This window comes from Lytechinus variegatus, chromosome 3 (assembly GCF_018143015.1).
Source record: "Lytechinus variegatus isolate NC3 chromosome 3, Lvar_3.0, whole genome shotgun sequence".
Classification (NCBI taxonomy): Eukaryota; Metazoa; Echinodermata; class Echinoidea; order Temnopleuroida; family Toxopneustidae; genus Lytechinus; species Lytechinus variegatus.
The window spans coordinates 40,670,989-40,686,700 of record NC_054742.1 but is presented as its reverse complement, the minus strand read 5'-3'; the positions used below and the strand labels follow the sequence as shown (position 1 = coordinate 40,686,700).

Genomic DNA, 15,712 nt, shown 5'->3' with positions numbered 1-15,712 from the left:
AAAATGTCATAACATTCTCATTTTACATCTTATTTTGATGAAATTTTCAGTGATTTGCTTGTTGGATTTTTCTCTTTTTATTCAAATAAACTTTTTGTTGGGGTGGACTCGTCCTTTAATTTTCTATCTAAAGGGATGGTAATTCGCATTTGAGAAGAGTTTATCTCGGGGCATGTCTTGGAGTTCTTTTCAATCGAGTGTAGTGGGCTTGTGTCTTAAAAATAAGTTCGGCTTATTTCTAATTTGCTGCTCCTCACATGTGAGCCCAACACCCGGGGGGGGGGGGGCACTTACATTGACGAGTGGATACCATGCGCAACCCCAAAAACACGTAAAAAGGATGTCTTTTTCAAGATAGGGTAGGTTACGTAAGTAACGTAATAAGGGTGTCAAAAACACTAAGGAAACGAAAAAGGGGTATTTATTTCGCTAGGAAAGCTACGTGTTTAGGGTCAGATTTGCGAGGGTATAAAAAATAAGACTGAAATGTTTTATAAAGGATATACTTTTGTCCCAACATTCGACACCACGTGTTTAGAGTACGATTTGCGCGAGGCGTGGGCGGTGGGGCCCCTGGTGCTGGGGCCGTACTATTAGTACTAACCTAACTACTAATTAAAACCCAATGATTTAGGTACTATAAAACCGACGACCAAAGTCCGTGACGGGTTCAATTCAGGGAATTCTTGCCAAGAGTATCGTTTTGTTTCTAATACTTGTCAAGGGTAGGGTTTTCACACGCAAATATTTATTAAGGGTGCATTTTCAATTTTCAGAATATAAAAAATACGTGTTTAGGTGCTTTAATTTCGAGACCCCATGGACGCGCATGCATGGTATCCACTCGTCAATGGAAGTGCGCCCCCCCCCCCGGGGGGGGCTAACATAGACGCATGGCGTGAAGAGACTGGTCTGAAAGAGAGAAATTATTATTTATATTAGATTTATACACATTCAATGAGATGAAGAAAATGAACATTGGGTGAAATCGGCGAGATTCGTGTGAGCTTACCATCATGGTTTAATAATTTCCAACCATGCACTTAATTATCTCAACAATATATATTCAAATCCAATTAACCACAATAATTGAACACCATCGGAACTTTTCATAAAACTTAACGTACATAAATTATGTTTTAAATTCATTAGTTAACAAAATATGTATAACCATAAATGATAAAGGAGCTAAGTTTGACAAACAAGCAATAAACCGGTAATTGGTGAAAATTAAGGGCGGCAATTTATAAGCACAACAGAATTGGAACAGAAGCGAAAAGGTACACCCCTAGCTCCCCCACGTGAACCGAATAAATAGGCCTAGACAATTAAGGAGCATTGAGAACTCGGGACTGTTGTGAACTTGATTTTGAGCTCTCCACATCGATTACGTACATGTATATACCCCCACAATACCCCCACCCTCACGGTCCCACCCTCTGGCGGTAATCTCCGAGTATACCTCTCACACACAAATTTGAGCAGCTCTCGTAATCTGAGTGCTTTATCACACATTATGCACACTCCACTCACGTTGAGTTCGCTCGCATGCATACATCAAACTGTGCTGTCTATCATTATGCTCCCTCGGTATGAATACACACAACACACACACCCTCACACACAGAGAATATCACTATTGAGCCACATTTTATGTACAGAGCTCTCGACGAGTGCTCTGTTAACTGTATAGCCTATATGGAGTAACCAGTCTCATATACTGTATTCTCATGTACTGCATGGGTATGATACGTGCTCATAATGTACGTGGATCAACAGGAGCAATAGGCCTTTAATCTGTTAATTTTAAATGTCCGATTGCAGCATCATTACTACATGAGGCAGAGAGAAATACTAGGTGAGGTGAGTTATAACTTCTAAAGTTTGTGAGGGAAATAATCAAAATTGTTTGAGTGAAAGACAGTATGATCCATTCATTAAGCTCAAGATCGCATTGCGTATTGTATTAATTTGCAAGTAGGCCTAGGCCTACGTTTGGTGAGGTTCAGTTATTTGAGTTTTGATTATGACTCATCGTATTGTTTAATTAAACTATTTGCAATGACACGAATGAGTATAGTTTGATATCTTAAGTTGAGCTCGAAGGCTCACGATCTATTCCTATATTTCTAGGATATTAACCCATGTTCAAATAATTTCTAAGACGAAGTCAGTTTTGATGCACGGGTCACCTACTCACTTTCACTATAGGTGAAAGGGCTCGCGATAAAACTGAATAAAAGAAAGAATACAGTACTATTAGTGAGGTATTGCAAACAGGTGCATGCGAACCATAATACTTGAACATTTAAAGGACTATTCTGTTAACCTGCCAGTGGCTTAATCAGTGGCGTACCTAGGATTATACAGGGGAGGCAAAATCGTCCGCCCAAAAATTTGACAAGCAGACTGCCCCCCCCCCCCCCCCGTAGGAACGCTAGTGCTTAGAGTCCTACATACCGTCAATAAGAAGCACAAAAAACTGCAGCTTCACTGTTAATTGTCTTTGATGTCCATTGTTGAATGCGACGGTTTCGTGGAGAAAACCGAAACAAAATATTGAGCAAAGATGATTATATTTAGGGGGAAAATTTGATTTTTTTGCTCATTACACAGCCTACCAATTTTGCAAAAAGATGTGACTAAATATATCACCTTTAAGTGGTGAAATAAGTAATTTGACCAAATTTAATCAGATTTTTGCCACCTCCGTCTTCCGATCGCTCGTGGCAAAAAAGAAAAGGCTGTTCGTAGAATTGGCGAATATACATGTCCATTTGAGTATGGTTCAGATTTCAGGAAATATTGCAATACAAAATTCAAGTAAGTTCGCAACTTAGGGGAAACATTCCCCTATAAAAACGGTAGAAAGGAAGACAGAAAGAAAAAAGGAAAGAAAGATGGAAGGGAGAAAGAAAGAAAGAAAAAAGGGAAAAGGAAAGAAAGATAGAAGGAAGAAGGAAAGAAAGACTAAAAAAAGAAAGGGGAAAACGGAAAGAAAGATAGAAGGGAGAAAGAAAAAAAGAAAGAAAGAACAAAAAAGAAAGAAAAAATAAAGGAAAAGACGAAAAGTAGTCTAAACAGCTGAAACAAGAAATATGAAACATATCTATAGAATAGTGAAAAATTAGTTTTCACTCTTGATAATACACAAATTTTAAATTCGCTCCCAATGCGATTTTGTTCAGAAAGATTGACAAGCAAAAACAAAAATTGCACCAAACTGGAAGAAAATTGGGTCGAACCTCTCAATTTTGCAAACTCGATTAGAACCCAATTTCAATAAACATCTTAGCGGTGTCTGTGCATACGCTTCACATGGCCATATTTATCTCGGGAATTTGTTAATTACCCTTCATAATGCAATGTTATAAGAAATATAATGAATAGTAATGGAAAGACTGAAAATCTAATTGTTTATTATAGATACACAGCTTGTTCATTATATCTAAACCTGCTTCAGATTGGAATATAAAAAAGAAAAGCTTGATGCGCTTTGTGTTCGCAACATTTATTCAGGAAGAAACCAATCCTTTTCATGATTACAAAAAGGTCTAAATCTAAAGGAAAATCTCAGCTCATCGCGCTTCGCGCTTGCACACTTTGTTCTTTATCAAAAGTCAGATCAGTATAAAAAATACCGAGCTTGCATTATTTCATTGGTACACTTATATCCTCATGATTCACTTCAAGCGGTCCTAAACATAATTCCCGGGGGGGGGGGGGCACTTCCATTGACGAGTGGATACCATGTGCGACATGCATGGGTCTCGGAAAGCACCCTAAACGCGTTATTTCCATATTCTGAAAATGCACCCCTTAACAAGTATTGGCGTGTGAAACCCTACCCTTAACAAGTATTGGAAACAAAATGATACTCTTGGCAAGTATCCCCTGAAATGAACCCCTAAACAAGTACAGCGATATTTTAATGTTATGTCACGGGTCCGTCGCGGTTATCGATTTTACCTTCATTAGTACGACGCCACCTTCTACACCTCGCGCAAATCGACTCTTAACACGTAGTGTTGGGGCAAAAAGGACATCATTTATAAAACATTTTAATTTTGTTTTATCATCCCCGCAAATTTGACCCTAAACACGTAACTTTCCTAGCGAAATAGATACCCTTTTTTCATTATTTTTGTGTTTTTGATACCCTTATCACGTTACGTACGTAACGTGCCCTATCGTAAAAAAGACATCCTTTTTATACGTGTTTTTTTTTTTGTCGCGCATGGTATCCACTCGTCAATGTAAGCGGCCCCCGGGACATAATTATATACAAATCTTGATCATGATTACAGTTTTCACCTTTATGGTCTTGAATGCATAATTTAAAAAATGAGCTCATTCTTGCAATATTTGGGGGTGTTTATTTATTTACGTTCTTGAGACACCTTAATTTATTTGTAAGAAGAAATTAAAGATGTCCTTAAAACTTTATAAGCCTTTTATCAGCTTTTAACGGCCAATCGTGGAAAATGTGGATGAAAATGGTCCTTTCTTTTTATTGGCGAAAGCTGGAACTTTCTAAGCCCGTTTCACAAAATGATTCAAGCTTCCATCTCTTGTCTTCATATTGAAACTTTCGGCAGAGTTGTCCTTATAGGTACAACATCTGACAAGACTAAAATCATTTTGACGAATTGTGAAATACACTAGACCTAGCATATAGCAGTCAAAATATATTTGGCGTCTATATATAAGGAATATTGCTTAGAAAATAGAACGATGAATAATTTATTGAACGATTTCAAAATCACATGTTGATATGATAATTATTGTTGTGTTGTCTTGGATCGATATTGCACGTTTGCTTTCAACCAGACTTAAATGAGACGAGTTGATGCAGGATGTACAGTTCATATATACATTTATTAATTAAAGATGATTACTTGATGATAATGACATGCGTGAGTCTGATGGTGACTATACTCTGAAGATGAAGATAAACTCTGCTAACTGATGAAGTATAAAATATAAACTCTTCTGTAACTGTCTAAACCATTCTCAAATCTACATGTATACTCCAATCTGCAATCTGATTTGGTTCAGGAGTGAACCCCTTTTATATTGGTCTGGTCTAGATTCTTTACAACCAAACAGGTGTTGGTCAACCTTGGACGCTTGACCAAAACAATCTGTACTTCATAACTTTACTCTGAATTTGGGGAGTTGACCTTTTAGGGAGAACATGAAATGTAGTGAATAAGAAACCCATAAAATGTGCGTGTGTCAAAAGTTTAGCTGGAAGAAGAATGAGTTGGATTTGGTATACCTCCCGTAGAAGTATTGATTCTGTATTAATATATCATTGAATGTGTGAGATATGTCTTATCATCACATAACATTATGGATACACCCAGAATATTTTACTTTTATAATTTATGAAAGTAGGCTTAAACCTATAGGATGTTTTCAGTGGAAGTAAAATAATAACTTGTGTAGCCTTCATGTATGCTCCGTTTTGGCATTTCGAAAAAAACTCTCATAAGATTTGAATAAACTCGTTAAAAAACAGTCATATGAAAATAGTACAATTATTAAACTGAGGGGATTACTAGTAATCTGCCACGTCATAATAAAAGTAAGCGTTATATTAAATTCAGTCATGTTACTATTTTCAAATGAATGATTTGAACTCGTTTTTACTTAATTTGACTAAAATTTTTGTTCATAAAATTACAAAACATTTATTCCCCTTGTTTTGCAATGTATACTTTTATGATTGATTGCATAAGACTCTTTTGGTTCAGTTATGATGTCGAAATTTCGTTGCATGCATGTCTCAAGTCTGCCATGGCTGCCACCGCTACCAAGCTACAGCTGGGGTAATAATATCCAAGTCCTTTGGAAGAGCATAGAGACATTATTCATAATCATGATATGCGCTATACAAGAGCTGTATATCATTATTGTTATTATTATTATTTTCATGTCATTGCCTTCAGGGGCGGATCCAGCTTTCGCGATTAGGGGGGGGGGGGGAATTATTTTTCTACACATTTTCCCGGTCGGCATCTCAAAGCTGACTTTTGTTATTTTCTTTGAAAGAGTAGTCTTAACAGTTACTTCTTATCTTCATTCTTATAAAAAAAAATGATTTTGAACAATCCCAGACAATGCGAGCGCGAAGCGCAAGCTAAATTTTTTGGAAATTTCATGTATATCTTGTCCTTAAAATTGAAATTTCTGAGCAATATTGGTGATCGTGAACACAATGTAACTAACTGATTCGCGCGAGCTGAAATTTGTGATATACAGGCCTGATCGAAATGGGACCTGCTAATATTTGCAGTTACCAAGGAAAACGATACATATTTCTACAATCAAATAATGCGAGCGCGAATCGCACACAGGTTTTTTGTTTATATTCCGACATGAAAATTTGACATTCTAAGCAATTTCCTAAATCCTGAACAAGATGGGCATTCTATGCGAGAGCGAAGTCGATCCGAGCGGGGAAAAAAGAGATTTAGAAAAATATTTTGTAATCATGAAAAGGATAGGTTTTTTCCTACGTGCATTAATTTTATTTTCTGTCTGAAACTGGATTAAGCGTGTTTTAAATGAAGAACAAGCTGCGTATCTCGATAAACATGCGTGCTCGACACGCATCGCGATCTCCTTTTCTTTTCTTTCTTTCTTTCTTTCTTTCTTTCCTTTTTTTAAAATTTAGACCGAGAATCAATTAAGTCAAAACACATTTTTTGCATTATGAAAATTAGGGTTATCTTTTTAAATCAATAAGGCAACGCGAAGTGCGAGCTTAAAAAAATGAATGATGTTCAAACCAAAAGGAGACACTTTCCAGAGCTCTTTTGAAATGAATTTGTTAAAACCGAATGCTTCAAAGGGGTACTCCAGGCTAAAAATAATATGATTTGAACAGATATAGAAAAAAAATTGATCAAAATCGGACAAGGAATTACAGAGTTATGTTATTTTAAAGATTTGTATCATTCCGGTATAGTTTTAGGCATGTCTTCATTAATATTCAATAAGCGTACTGATGACGCCATATCCCACTTCTTCTCTTGTATTTTAATTTAAGAAATTAGGTTTATTCAATTGTTTCCTCCAAGAACTAAAAGAATCGAATTGCCAACTGATTTAGTGCATTAGATTTTCATTGCTGCAAATAATTAGGGGGACATATCATTCATACATGTATGAAAAAAAATGAAATGATTGTGGTTTCATGCAAAAATCATAAAAAGGAAAGTGGGGATGTGACATCATCAGCCCACCTAATATTCATGAGGACGTGCATATGTTTTCACAATATATTGCTAAACTTTTAAAATTCAATAACTTCGTCATTTGTTATCAGATTTTTATGAAATGTTCTGTATTTTGCTTTATGAATTTTACCCTATTTCTTAAAATAAGAATATTTTCAGCCCGGAATACCCCTTTAAGCTCAATTTCAGCCTATTGAGCAGGATCTGTATCTCATCGAACATGCAATGTGAGCGCGAAGCGAGAGCGAAAATCTTTTATAGTGACATGATTTTTTTTCTAATATTCTTAGTCTTCCCCTCACTTTGTTTTTTATTCACTCGTTTCCTCCTAGCCCTTTTTGTTTCTTCTTTTTTTTTTCTCCTCTCATTTCCCTTCTTTTTTTTTGCGCCGCCAATAAAATAGGGCTGGATCCGCCTATGATTGGCTATACCAATTACACTATACTTTACATTAAAAGTTACACTTTGAAAAAGGCCCTGGCATTTTTAGAGTTGACATTATGGGGTTATTTTTCACATCTTGAACTCTCTCCTACTTTGCCTACATCCATGCCCGGATGTAACGCTTGAGTGAACACTACTCACTTAAATTGCAAAGCTCCCAGAAATTGGTTTGCGCCAAAATGCTGATTTTCACTCTGTGTCAAATAATGATAGGGCATAAAAGGAATGAACAATGATGTGCATTTTTCATATATTTTGCATTTTTATCAATTAAATAAAAATGCAACTTCTTTTGACATTTTGGCTAACCCTCGTAAACAAGACTTCGAGTTGTTTGTGACAGCTGGATCTGACCTGGGACATAAAATGAAACAAATCAAAGTTAACTAAAATTAATTTAAAACATTCCCAACATTTTTCTTAATTGCATACTGTCCTTTGATGAGAGGTTTGATGCGTTTCATATGTATTTCTCCACACGTTTTCAAGCATGACAATGTAAAGGGGAACAGACTAAGGAATAAAAAGAAAAAAAAATCAAGCCTTCACGTGTTTGTTATAGCGTGTTTTACCTGTATATGTTTAAATTTTATGGGAATTTCTTCTTCAATATTCTTTTTAAATGCGTTTTTTTATTAATAAGGGTAATTAGGTTTATATGCTTCTTAATTGTTTAGTAGCTTAATAGGTATGGGTAATTAATTATAAATCCATTCATATAAAAAAAACAATGAAAAAGATCATTGTGACACTCCAAACTACAGTGCGTATCAAAAAAAAGTTTACACTCAGAAGAAATCCTGTAAAATTTTACATTTGTAATATCCTGAAGATTTTTCCACATTTTAACATTGGTACAGGTCCATTTAAGCAAATGACGATAAAACTGTCGAAAAATATTTCCGCTTGAGTGAGCACCACTTACTTTTGAAAAGTTAGTGAAAAATGATTTGCGCAGAACTTTGAATAGTTATGCAAATAAAATTAGACCTTACTCATGAATAACACATGGAATTTAGCTAGTAGAATTGATTTGAAGATATCTTTTACCTATTTAACTTGTTTCTTTGCCCAAACCACTTCGAGGAGTGCATTGCGCCACCCCCCAATCCCCCACACACCAAGGCCATCGGGACGATATTTGCTTTACACTGAGCTGTGATTTACATGAAATGGCTTAGGCTTGATTTTCATTTTGTTAATCACTGTCAAGCTTGGAAAAAGTGTGGAGAAACAAGTATTAAATAAAAAATGAAATGTAAACCCACTTTAAATGATAAAAACTTAGTGAAAAAGTGCTAGAGATGTCTGATATAAACTTTGTTTCAGATTCAGTTATGTCCTCAGATCCAGCAGGCAAAAAAAAGGGTAAAAGTTGTGTATACTAAGTGAAAAAAATTCAATTTGGGTGGCAAAATTGTTAGAAAATGCTTGAATGTATCCGTTTTATTTCAATTGACTAAAAGTGCAAGGGAAATGTATGAGAAATGTTTCGCAGGGTAAGTTTGATTTCACCCTTTCCCCTTGACACAGCGTACAAACGGGCATTTCTGCGCAAACAGATTTCAGCGAGCTTTACAAAAATGGGCAGTGCTCACTCAATTGTAACATTCTGTCAAAACTTTAACTTTCATTGGATAGATGAGACCCAAACCCAGGATTGTATGTGAAAAAATTACCCACATGTTGTATATTTTTAAATTCCCAGGGCTTTTTCAAAGTGTAAACTTTTTTTTGATACGCACTGTATAGTAATTTATTTATATTTTGATTCCCCCCCCCCCCCCGCTCTATTCCAGGTGATAAGTTGGAGTAACTTGGTGGATGATTGATGAACCAGGATATAATCAACATGACACAGCAAGTCCTCATTGATCCTCTGCAAGAGTCAGAAATACTCCAGTCATCCTCTTCTGAGTTAAATCAACAAGGCAGTGGGTCTTCATATCAACTGGTTGAGCTCGATGCCACCAAAAATAGGTAATCTCATCTTGTTACATATATCTGCAACCCTCTGCAATCCGTAACATTCAACCGAGACAAGAAGATAACTTATTACTAACATCAACATAAAAAAAAAATCATGCACATATTTTCAACATGGGTTACGGACAACCTGAAAGCTTACCATATAGTCTAACGAGACATAGTAGTAAATGGCATATAGTTTCCTATTTACAAACTTGATTCCAGTTAGCATTAGTGTAGTAAAAACATTCTTTTGATAATATAATCTAAGTTTAGGAATTATTAAATGAATCTTTTGTTACTATGTTACCAAGGAAAGAAAACTCCATAGATTTTAATCGCTTCAGTACAATTCCACTTTCCAGTCTTTTTCTCCCCCCCCCCACTTTTTTTAAAGTGGTGCCCACCTAGACATGTACGCGCCCTTAGCTACCCCTTTGCTCCAAATATACACCACTACCTTTTGCATAGAAATTACTATTATGACTGCTTTGCCATCTAACAGTAATTCAATGGAATCTCTTACCAAGACTGTCTTTTGAGCCCTGAAGGCAGACGTACAACAGTCAAAACCTGAATTCTGTTTATCTTCACATCACCCAGTTGTAAAAAGAACTTGTATGAATCTCTACCTAATTGGTTTACTAAGTCATAAGCTTTTGACTACTTTCAGATCCAACATTCTTAAAAGGACTAATTTCCGTCAAGAAGAGCGGAATGTCCTGGTGTCCCTCATCTCAGAGTACAAGTGTGTCTTGGATCGCAGAGTTTCAAAGGACGCTGGTATGAAGTGGCGCCCATCAAACCTGACTCCCACAGAAGCATGGCAGTTGATAACTGAAAAGTATAACAGTCAACCAGGGTTCTGTAAAAGGTTAGTCAAAAATGATATCATTGTTGGTACCTAGCAAGTAGAGCCACCCATAGTTCTATAAAGATTATTTAGAAGAATATGCCCCCCAAAAAGTTTTGATATACCTTTTACAGGCAAACATCCCAATGGATATGAGTCATATGACATAAAGCTGTTCGGAAGTTAAGAATGACTTTAAAGGGGAATCCAGCCTTGGCCATAAAATGTTGTGTTGGGAAGGAGAAAAATAAATTAAACAGAATGGTAAAATTTTGAAAGAAATCGGACAAGTAATAAGAAAGTTAGAGCTGTTTTAAAATTGAAATCACTAATACCATGTAGATTTCAAATTGGCAACTGGGTAGGTAAATTATGACAAGGGGCAAGGACAACTTTCCCATAGGCCATGTACTTTATTATCAGGGATTTGTGGTTTTCTCCTAAGTACCAATTCCCCTGTGGCAGTAATCTAAATACAGCACAGGTAGTATATTGTTTTATGTCCTCATGAAAGAAAAATATAATTTGAAATAAAACTTTTGGAGAAAAATTACATTTTAGCCATTATATGTACTGGAGTACATGGAAGAGTAGTCCTTGGCTTACATCACTATGACATCACACATGCGGCCAATTTGAAGTCTCCATGGGTATAGTGATTACCAATATTACAACTTTTAAAAATTCATAACTTTCTTTTTGTTTGTCCAATATTGTTCAAACTTTCACCTATCACCTTGTCTGATATTTCTTTTCCTGACAGAAACAAGTTTTTATTTGGGTTGGATTCCTCTTTAAGAACGACCGGTGATTATTTCTTACGCGCTAAACCATTGCCAATTTAATGTACCATTTACCATAAGAAAGGATCACCAGTCGTTTTTAACTTACGAACAACTTTATGAAACACCTACCAGTATTACATATGAGCTTTGAGTGAAAGATCTGGTATGGATATTAATATTTCTTTTGAGAAATTAAATTATTAAAGAAGCATTTGTTTGCCTTTCTTTCCATGCTTTCTTTTCCCCTCATTATTGTAAAACCTCTTTATATTTCCTATTGCCAGGGACGCCTCTCAACTCCGCAAGTGTTGGATGAATATGAAGGCACGTTCACAATTTTCAATGGCACAGAGACGGCAACTTGGACTAGAATGCTCTTCTTCAAGGCCGCCCTCTCGGGGCTTTAAGTCAAGACAAAATGTGCCAGTCAGGCTTAGAAACACTAGCACCCCAACTCTCCTCAACGCTCGATCGTTTACCAGTCGAAAATCCAATCATGGCAGGACAAGCAATTCCGGTATGTATGCCACTTATTTTGATTTTAATAGTCATAAAAATTCATAAAAATATTTATTAATCAGGTTTTATTTAACACTAGGTTGAGAGTGGTCATGGCTTCTTCATCCCTATCCCCCTACTTTGCCAGTTTCATATATTTTCTATTATCTTCTCTAATTATACCCTTCTACTCGAGCCACCCTTATCAATGCCATACACCCTTCTTAAAACAGACTCGTCATCTCTCCTTTGCACCTGCCCATACCTCATATAGAGCAATGTCAGTCTATTTTCTTGTTGCATTTGATCCCATAAAATTTGAATTATCTCAGAATCAGTCAATTGAGTGTCCTATACTTCTTCAAAAAAAATAATAAGAAACTGCTCAAATTTTCATAATACATTTGCATCTTGATTGAATTATGAGTTTTTAGTCAGTGATTTTTATTTATTTTTTAGGGGGGTGGGGGTGGGTATGCTGATGGAAGGAGTTATTGTAAACTTTGAATAAATTTTTTAAGCCATTCTCTTCAATATTCAAAGAACTACATGTATTATATTGCTTGATTTTACTGTGTTGACTTTTTTTTCGTAGCTCAACTGAAGGTCAAAAAGGCTGTAAAGCAGCGTACACAGCAGGAAGGAGGATACAATCCACATAACGCACAACGGAGGGGGTATCATGTTACAAAGCCAGCACAGGAGTTTTCCAACTACCAAGGTGACTCTGATCTGCGGCAATTTGTACTACAGAACAAAAGAAACAGCCAACGACAGCCGCAGCCTGTACAAATACATAGATCAGTAGATGACCCACAATCTAGGGGAGTCCAGGGATTATCCGAACTGAGAACAAATCAGGGCTACCTCATACAAGATTTAACATCAGCAGATCAGCGTAGTAGTAACATTCAGGGACAACCTCAGATGATAACAGTATCGCAGAGCTTTGCACAGAGTTCTAACAGATCACGGCCGATAGCAGGGCAGCCGCGCACCATTTTGTCACAAATGGAGCAGTTCTCACCTCCTATGCCACAACGATTGATGTCAAATACCATCACTGTTGGAGAGTTCTTGGGAAAGGCAGTTGAAGTGAGGCATGATGACACTCAAGCCCATTACAGCACTTCTGCCGAAGCTGCCAGTTTAGATGTGTCATTGCAACATCTGCATTCCGAGGACAATCATGGGTCTGCTCCGGAATCAACAGCTGATGAATCGACTATTACTTACCAGACTGTTAGTCAAGTGAGATCCATTGATAGCATGGCTGATCTTGAGTCTGTTCTTGATACAGGAGGACCCATCATATCAAACGTCACAAGTATTAGCAATGCAAGACACAAAGGAAGGGAAGAAACAAATGACAAGGATGTGGAAGAAATTCAAATCATTATCAAAACGGAAGGTATGTGTGTTGTGCCTCATTTAGATTTAACAAAATGCTACTAAATAAGTGTTTTTAGGAGGGCCCATTGCAGGATGAGTTGCGATAACAAATGCAATTGAAAAAAATCATTCAAAAAATTCTAATTTTCTATTTCAGGATCATGCATCAGGGGACTTCCTAAGGTTTTTTCTTTTTTTTAAAAAGGACCCAAATTTTGTTACATGATTATGGTTTACAGGTTGATCTTTATTAATAGTTTGAGTATCACAAAGACTAGCATCAGCCGATACGACAATCATGAACGAAGTTGTCAAATGAATTATCAAGCCCAGTGTCCCTAATAATACTATCGATCTATGTTACCCTCCTTGTCTTCTTTCCTGTATCAGTTCAAATATATTAAATTATGTCCTGCAATTTTTAGTCTCATTTCTCTTACTTTGCTTATAACCTTTGGTAGGGGACCCTTCAGGTCTAACTTTATGCGGTCCTTCCACAAAACATCCAAAGCAAATGTTAGCATAATACCATCCAATGCTCTTTTTTATGTTGCACTAATAGGGTCCAAGCCTCTATGCCACAAAGTAGAACAGATTTAACCTTTGCTATTAAAAATCAGCTCTTTAAGCTATGGGTAGATTGCCAAACATGTTTGCAAATGTCCATGCCACAGCTCTATAACTAGTATTACTTCCTGTTCTGTAGAAGCCATCCAGGTACCAAGATATTTAGTCTGAACCTTTAGCTCTGTCCTGTTTTTTTGTGCATATGCTTAGATGGTCTGTATTTACACAAGATTACCCTTGTCTTCAGTACATTCAGAAGTAAATCAATATTTTTGCATCCGTCTCTACTGCATGGAGGAGGCCTTTGCCTATTGAAATAAATGAGAGAATCAGTGTCTGCGCCTTGCATCACTCACATTCGTACTTCAAAGTAATCCCTCTGTCTGATGAACATAAAATTAAACTGAAAAAACCTTGATAGTATCAGCATTTTTTAGAACACTATGTGTTCTGTTCTTTTTTTGTAAGCTAATACATGTTATTGATTTACTCTCTTCTTACAGATGAAGTTCTTGAACAAACTTCTTCAATAGGCACACAAACCAGATCTGAAAGAGATGAATTGAGAGGGAAAGGAGTACCAAGAGGGGCTGATAAGCATAGTCAGCAGGAAAATGGCAAAGGTTCAAAGAGCAGTACTGATTCTTCAATTAAGAAGCCAAGAAAGATCTCCATAGACATGGGAACACAAACTGAAATAGTCCCTGAGGGTAGAAATAAAAGAGAATCTGTGGATGGAAATCGGTCTGAAAAAACAAACACTGGTGAGGTTGTTCTTGCCAACTCAATATCTACTTCACACGACAAAAATGAACATGAAATGTTGCAGATAGAACCACATTATATAGAGGATGATATCATGGAGCAGGATGACAGTTTCATTCCTGTGGAAACGGATCCAAAGGAACAGGATGATATTGATGACCACCTTGACCAAACCGAAGATCCTCATGGCACCTTTGAAGATAGCGAAAACCTGAAAGAACATGAAAACAAGGAAGGAGCTGGCTTTGATTTGGCTGATGAAGAGAGAAAAGCACGGATGGATCTGCTCTTTTATGAAGTGGAGAAAGCGAAAGAGGATGCAGGAGCTGCCAGGTGTCGGCGAGAGCTACTTGAAGTGGAGGTACAGGCAGCAAAGCAGCAGATGGAGCTGACAAGAAGGAAGCAAGAGGCGGAGATACAGCTCATGCAGGAGAAAGTTCGTCAAGAAAGAGCCAAAGCTGATAACATGCTGAAGACTCAATCTCCTGATGAAAAGTAATTCTGTATAATATACGCACGCACCAGGGAACTAAGAATAAGGTAGAGGCATCAGGGTTTTATCTTAAAGATTTAACTACTATCAGAAAATAGGGCTCAAACACCAATCAAAGTTTCCATCACGTTTTATGCAGTGGGAAGGCCTGGAGTCCATCTTACAAAGAGTTGCGATTGAGCCGATCAATCACAACTATGGAAAGCCAGCAAAGTCAACATATAAAGGGCATGTTTGTTAAAAATATTTTGTAGACATGAATGTATAGACACGAATTCATTGATAATTTATTGTGTTCTCCTTTGTTTACAAAGGAAATTTGCTGTATAAAAATTATGATACTGATGGATTTCCATAGAATTATGGATCAATCGTAACTCTTTGTAAGACGGGGCCCTGAACTGTGTTTTTCGCTCTCCTTTTAAAATCAAATAAAAAACAACAAGAAGTGTTTATGTTCTGCTTGTCCTGAAGTTCATTTTTGTGCAGGGATTCAAGTGATGATAGCTGAATAATTGGAATGAAGCAAACTGTGGTGACCTTTTCTTGTAAGTGGGCATTGCCTAGAGGAAGTCAAAATAGAGGAAATTTAATCACAAAAAAAGTGGGGTGGTCTAAGGTAGTATGGAACTATATCATCTCAACCTTAATGCTGCAGAAAAAAAAAATCTTGCCAAAAATGTCATATGAATTGGACATT

General features: G+C 36.6%; 1 protein-coding gene across 1 annotated transcript; it reads left to right on the top strand.

Annotated features, from left to right (window-relative positions):
* Positions 1–1,625: 1,625 nt before the first annotated feature.
* LOC121411019 lies at positions 1,626–15,381 on the top strand. Its single transcript, XM_041603479.1, has 6 exons — positions 1,626–1,863; positions 9,491–9,671; positions 10,333–10,533; positions 11,582–11,814; positions 12,391–13,206; positions 14,258–15,381. The coding sequence occupies exons 2-6, from the start codon at positions 9,523–9,525 to the stop codon at positions 15,016–15,018; spliced, it is 2,160 nt and encodes a 719-aa protein (XP_041459413.1). The 5' UTR covers positions 1,626–1,863; positions 9,491–9,522; the 3' UTR covers positions 15,019–15,381.
* Positions 15,382–15,712: the final 331 nt, after the last annotated feature.

Excerpts from the sequence above, each read along its gene's own strand:
- LOC121411019 (XM_041603479.1), top strand. The coding sequence starts at position 9,523 with ATGAACCAGGATATAATCAACATGACACAGCAAGTCCTCATTGATCCT. Across the intron at positions 11,815-12,390 it reads TGGCAGGACAAGCAATTCCG|CTCAACTGAAGGTCAAAAAG; the intron begins GTATGTATGCCA and ends TTTTTTTCGTAG. Across the intron at positions 13,207-14,257 it reads AATCATTATCAAAACGGAAG|ATGAAGTTCTTGAACAAACT; the intron begins GTATGTGTGTTG and ends CTCTTCTTACAG.